At 40.5% G+C, this 6,670-nt stretch overlaps 2 protein-coding genes across 2 annotated transcripts; both read left to right on the top strand.

Moving 5' to 3' along the window:
- Nucleotides 1-328: 328 nt before the first annotated feature.
- Nucleotides 329-1,413, top strand: LOC120844213 (acetylcholinesterase-1-like). Its single transcript, XM_040215865.1, has 2 exons — nt 329-1,327; nt 1,405-1,413. Exons 1-2 carry the CDS (start codon nt 329-331, stop codon nt 1,411-1,413), a joined length of 1,008 nt encoding a protein of 335 aa, XP_040071799.1.
- A 244-nt stretch (nt 1,414-1,657) lies between these two features.
- LOC120844214 (carboxylesterase 1C-like) lies at nt 1,658-5,201 on the top strand. The gene is made up of 2 exons (XM_040215866.1): nt 1,658-1,929; nt 5,024-5,201. The coding sequence occupies exons 1-2, from the start codon at nt 1,658-1,660 to the stop codon at nt 5,199-5,201; spliced, it is 450 nt and encodes a 149-aa protein (XP_040071800.1).
- Nucleotides 5,202-6,670: the final 1,469 nt, after the last annotated feature.

Here is a 6,670-nt window from a genome sequence, read left to right as displayed (position 1 = left end):
TACACTTTTTGATTGGGTTAGCTGAATCATTAGTTCATTCCGTCTCTTTTATAGTGGCTGCGATTAACCCAAATTTAAACCCATGGCTAAAAAAAACCTCTCGCAAGTTCCTTTTTAAAACCAAAAATTTGGAGGGTATAGGATAACCCTTCTTGGATAAATACATGTGGATATAGAAAAATATAACTTTAAAATAGCATTCTTGGTAAGTGAAACAACATACCAGCTCAGACTGCGTCAATCTCTATGTTAGATAGAGTAGTATACAATTCTAGATACAAACGAATGTGAGCTGCGGCTATCGCATAGATGCAGTTATCTGAGGAGAATGCATTACAAACACAAGGTGGTGACTTTCAGTGATTTGCACAGTTTCAATCGGCAAGAAGATTTTATATTGATGTACGTGAGTTACGTTAAACGTATTGCTAACTGTTGGTACGTTCTATGCAGGTGCTGCCTGATTGCGACGATGATCACCCTTATCACCTTGATCGTTCCCTTTGTCGCCTTAATGACAGTTTTTAGATCACTAAGCTCCCAAAACTGTTTTCAAGTGGCCTTGGTCATAGGAGATGTGATTGGCACGGCAATGAATTTCCAAAACGCTGGTAGTACTCATCACACCATAGCGTTTCTAGGTGTTCCTTTTGCCGAAAACACCGGAGGAGAAAAGCGATTCGGAAAACCCGAGGCTAAAAAGAGATGGCAAACAGTGTTCAACGCAACGTACAAGCGGAGCCCCTGCTGCCAAGAACTCACGTCAGGCAAGGAACTATTTAGGGCCTCGTTATCTGACACTACCGAGGATTGCCTTCATTTGAACATCTGGGTTCCGACTGATTGCATGGAGGGAATTCAGAGGTATCCAGTCGTCTTCTGGGTTTATGGTGGTGGTTTCGAATATGGAGGAAACAACTACGACATCTACGACGGCCGTTATATGTCGGGATTCGGAAATTTAGTGGTCGTAGTACCCAACTACCGCATCAATGCGTTCGGATTTCTCAACGTTGAGACACAGGATGTGCCTGGAAACATGGGATTTCACGATGTGATTTTGGCGTATCGATGGGTGTTGGATCACATCGGCCGCTTTGGAGGCGACAGAGAAAACATAGTCCTTGCTGGACAGAGTGCGGGTTCTATCATTGCAGGACTCCTTATGATGAGCCCCATATTACCGCCATCGTTCTTTTCGAAAGCGTACTTGATGAGTGGCTCAGTGTTCATGAAGCTGCAAGAAAATTCGAATGAGACTGCACTCGAAAACTTCAATAAGCTTGCTAATGAAGCCAACTGTTCGATGACAACGACGACGGAAACTGTGCGTTGTCTAAGAGCAAAAACGAGCGAAGAAGTTCTAGCTGCTCACCTGAGAACTAAGCATATGTTCTCCCCCAGCTACTTTGATGAGATTTTACCCAGTGATATAAAAACCCTAATTAAGTCGTTTAATGCCTCAAATAAACGTCTTATGCTTTCAACAACTCGGTTAGACGGAAGTGCTTATTTCGCCAGCAAGTTCAGGGACGTGGTCGAACAGGAATTGGAATTCACTCCCACCATGCTTAAGGACAAATACCCCTCAATGTTTGATAATGTATATATGCTCGCGTCTTTTGGAGGTGCCTACAACATATCTCAAGATGACTACATGGGGTGGAAAGAGATATTTACCGATGTTTTGTATCGCTGTGTGATGGAGTTAATGGGAAAGCTGTTCGACCAACAAGGCGCCACTGTCTACTTCCAAGAGTTTTGGCCCAAGCCTTCTTTCGTTGACTCCAGTGGAGTGTACGCTTCCCATGCTGACGACGTCTACATGTTGTTCGGATATCCGTTCCTCTATCCTTTGTTGGCAACGGACATCGAGCGAAAGACTTCTCTTCGGATGATTGGTACACTTGCCGCTTTCGCCAAAGACGGGTAAGAGCCAATTTTTTTATATATAATGCACTTGCTTGGTCTGTTGTGTTATAATAAAACCGGGTCCATATGGTGAAAAAAAATTAATTATGGTATGTAGTGTCCAAATAGACAGCTATCGCAGACTAACAAATAATTCAATATTTCGGATGTTCACTATGTGCTATATGTGAAAAAGCGCAAGACATATTGTTTCTCTTTGAAAGTGTCAAAGTTTGAACACTAAAGTTCGTTAGGTTTGGTGACGGTAATTGACTTGTTTTGATAAAAAAGCAAGTTATTGAAAAATCATCCTGGTTTTGTAAGTACACGCTTTGCGTGTGGGATGGTGTCTGCAGTGGTTGTAACTTTTTAGAACATCTAAAATAAGATATATCTCCACCGGCGTTGGTCATCGCCTTAGAGTCAAAAGTTTATTAGAATAAATATTACGGATATGGGGAACACAAGTCACACCTGTACGCGCACGATGCACGTAGCGCGAAGAAAAAACCGTGCCTTCCATCATTTTCTTTCAATATTAAGCAAGCTATCTTCGGAATTAAGGATTTTTTTAAATGTTGAAATGATGTATTTAAAATCATGGGTGTAGTGTGACGTGTTTACTCGAAGGACTAATTCAATGCGTACAATTTAGTGCACGTAAAACTTGTCATTACAAAAAAAAAAAAAAGACTTAATAATTCGTGCATTGTGTTTTGTGCTCCTTAAAACCCTTTGCGCCTGAGTGTTTTTATCATAAATCAGCAATTATTATGTAATATGTATATCTAGATCCAATTGATTTGTTCTGTGTCGCTTGTCAGAAAATGACTATTTTTTATTGAAGAGAGTACATGAATTCAAGTGTATTATTTTCTTATTTACTTCGATGGTGAAGTGCACAGAGTATTTTGTGGCAAGGCTTATTGTTATGAATTAGAATGAGCACTGAATGAGTTTGTCCTTTTTTGCAAAAGAGGACTGCTCTAAAATTTCTTTCTGGGGGGCGTTGCATTGTAGGCCCTCACACGGGGATGATTTCTCTCTTCTCATGATTATCTCACTTCTGGAAACGTCCCTCCGTCCCCCTTCTCTTTCTCTCTCCCCCCCCCCCACCCTCTTTTCCTTTAGTGCCTCATTACAGTTCGACCAAGACTACAGAGCGCCATACCATTAATGTCATCAAGTGCGATTGCAAATCCATTGCTTTTATCACAATGACTAAGCCAGGAGATTTGAACAAGAGGTTCACTATGACAAACAACCGTTTAACTGTCCTTTAATCAAATATGAATGATCGATTCCTGAATACTGCAGTTAATGCGTCATACGTCTTCAAATGTAATTTCTAATGCGGAATGATTCTGTTTTTAACCAGAGTTTTTAGATTCATAAAATGAGAATGCTCTACACTGCACTTGAAGAACGTTAACTTCTAAAATTGTCCATAGTTGCGACAGTACAAATGTCGTCACATTCCTTTACAACTTTACTGGACGGCGCGATACAGCAGTAAAAATGTATAAATTACTGATCACATGAACGAAGAGGTTTAAAATGGTTTACAGGAACGAATCATGTTGTTCGACGACAAATGCATCTATAGCCGTATTCACTAGTCGTGACTAACTAGCGCTGTTTTAAAGTTAGTATCACTTCTGAGTAGTCACGAACTATTAGATAAAATTGGCGACTAAGGATCGACTAGTTCTGCGGTATTCACGAGTGTGGAGAGAGTGAGTGGCTCTAGTCAGAACTAACAAGCGGAAGTGGCATAAAAAGGTTGGTCGCGCATACGTGTACTTTAACTCGGCTGCGCAAAAGGGTATTTTATTGCAGAAAAACTAATATTCAAACGTTTTTCATGAAAAAATATACAATAAGAGGCTAATCGTCCAAAACAGTGTTTCACAAAAAAAGAAACGCAAGAGGAGAACACGAAAGCCGCATTACCAGCGACGTAAACAATAATGGAAGCGCCCGAAACTGCGTTTTCTCTCGACGTCCAGCGCCCTGCTGAGATCTTTTAAGCGGTATCTCTGAACGTTGAACATAGCTATTTAAACAATATTTGTTCCCCCAATTTCTCCAAGATGTGTCCACCCGCGTTCCTAAACAGTAAGTTCTTGATTAGCGCTGGCGGTCAGGGGTGATACGAGTCGGCCGTGGCGCTGAGAGTCACCCACAGAACACCGGATATCCAGCTCTACTCTATGACTAAGATTTGTTAGTTCACTTTGTAGCCGCGCTGGGCGACTAGGCCCTAAACACGACCGATGACTACCAAGCGCTCACTTAGCGGCGATTATCACTCGAAACGTGATCATTTTAGTCGATGGCGTCACCAGTCGCTCATGGCGCCTGGGCAATACGAATGATAGTGTTTTTTTTTTTTTTTTTTTTTTAATTCTCGAATTGTTAATACCAGTTAAGCACACATACGGTAAACTTGTACTAAAAGATCACCAATGTTCGAGGCCGCAAATGTTGAAAAAGGACCACGGTCGACAAAATAATAACGCATGGTTACATGTGTCATTCTGTTTTTAAGTCGAGAATATGAGGAAACTGCGCGCAGATAAGTAAATACGCGTCGCCACGTATCACAAAACTTTTAAAAAAGTAAACAATTCCTATAAGACTTGAAAACAACATTTCGCGGGTGTCGAAATCAGCGGCAAAAGCTACATTTTAAGCACTACCTTCTAGAAGCACGCAGCCACCAAAGATCTGTACCACCTAGAGCAGCAATCACACAACTCCAACATGTGACAAAAATCATGGTGTTCGCTGCAGAGATGACAACATTATCTGCGGGGATGCCTAGCGCATGTTACATGCATGATTGTTTCACATGGCCGTGTGCTTCAAACACCTATGGAGACAGTTTTTGTGTAACTTATGTGAGAGGATCATCATACAAGAAAGACACACGCCTAAGGCAGCGTACGCAAATTGTTTTTTTTTTTTATGTATAGGAAGTTTGACCGCGTCGAAAGGCCTCACGCACGTCGTTGTAGCGTTAACTGTTCTTCTGATTTAGATCGCACAGTGTTCGATGTCCTTGTGTTATATAAATTATGTTCGTAATAATTCGAGCTTTTCTTTTCAGGAAGCTACCTCTACTGGAGGACGGCAGCCAGTGGCCCGAGTACTCAAAAGCTCGCGGGTTTCCTGTGGTAGAACATCGTCATTCAGGCTACTCCAATACGGAACCAAACCGAAACTGTGTCGCTGCACTATCATTAAATTGTGATAGCAAAGTCTCTCGATTAACCCCGCTTTTTTAGAATATATCCGAAAATTCGTTCGCTACTAAACGAGAGGGGAAATAACGGCTACAGTTAAGCGCTTACTTTTATGATGTAACTTCTGCTTGCAAAGACAGAACATTTAAACTTGGAAGCAAACGTTTTTACCTAGCGTATTTCTTGTCGACATGAGAACCGGTGAGACTGTATCACAATGTAGTGCTCGAGAGCTCATCGTCAAAATACAATAAATGGTACAGCAGCAGAGTATTAAAACGTTGAACGGTTAGCACCTAGTCCTTTCCTGGCAACATTTAAAAACACCATGTAGAGGCAGACCAGATAAGCTGTGCTAGAATTTTCTTCAACTATTGATAGTCGTCGAGTGCCCGCTAGAAGACGTCTCTGATCAAACGTAACTGCGAATATCCGTTGTGCCACCCATCACTTTAGCCACGCCTTGCAAATCCAAAGTTTGCGATATGTCATAGACGGTGATGAGGCGATGGCTTCCATAGCTGATATGGATTTATAAAACAACACTGAACTATGTTTTTTCATGCGCTACCTAGGCCAATGATGTTGTGTTGTAGTATATGAAACAACTCGAGGAATGGTGCATAGCGAATTGAGAAAAACTTGTGAGTGAGTTTGATCGAAGGTTGCTTCAGGCAGCAAGAATGACCGCTCGATGGAAGCTTTATTGTCATCGCAAAATTTCAAACAATATTTAAATAAAATACTTCGTTACACACTGTCTCTTGTTTATTTTTTCCTTGGTGTAGTTTATTCGCAAAACACGAAAACAACTCCCGCCGCAAACTATTCTTCTGATATATTTTCGAAGTATTACATTTTACTAATAATTTCACCACAAATCGGACAGTTAAATCACTTGCCTTAGCTTGCCATTAAAGTATTGAAAAAGAATCGCTTTTTTTAGAGATGAACTGTTTTTTAACTTGTTTTTTTTTTAGTTCGATTTGGTATTTAACAATCTAAATGTACTGCCTTGCTACCTGTTCATGTCACCTAAATGAGCTTTTGTGTTTATACTAGTTACGTTCTACCTGCTAAAATGCATTGACAGTTCATGTTGCTTTTGTAAAGAAATAAATGATACCACCAGACACCTGGATTCTCGTACCGAATGATAATTTTCATCTCCTTCTGTCTTTTTTATTGCTCTTGATTATGTACCTTTATTCAAGGTTCTTTTGTATAATTTTTTTTATGAAAAACATGTTTAGTACACCAATATAATTAATAGCTCCTAATGTGCCATTATTAACGCTGCATTATAGGCATAATATATGAGCGCTCAAACCGCCGCTCTGAGACGGGTGACGTAAATAAAAAATAACAAATCAATCATTTCGTCTATTTTCGAACACTTGATGGAATTCATGGCAGTTGCAACCTCATGGTTTATACTTGAGTTTAGGTTTCACAGGATATATAAGAAAAGCGCTCATCTCCGGTTCACTGGCAGAGCTCGTGTAATGTAA

This window comes from Ixodes scapularis, unplaced genomic scaffold, assembly GCF_016920785.2.
Source record: "Ixodes scapularis isolate PalLabHiFi unplaced genomic scaffold, ASM1692078v2 PGA_scaffold0__279_contigs__length_252992795, whole genome shotgun sequence".
In the NCBI taxonomy this organism is placed as follows: domain Eukaryota; kingdom Metazoa; phylum Arthropoda; class Arachnida; order Ixodida; family Ixodidae; genus Ixodes; species Ixodes scapularis.
The sequence above is the reverse complement of the archived record's forward strand: the minus strand, read 5'-3'. Positions and strand labels throughout refer to the sequence as shown.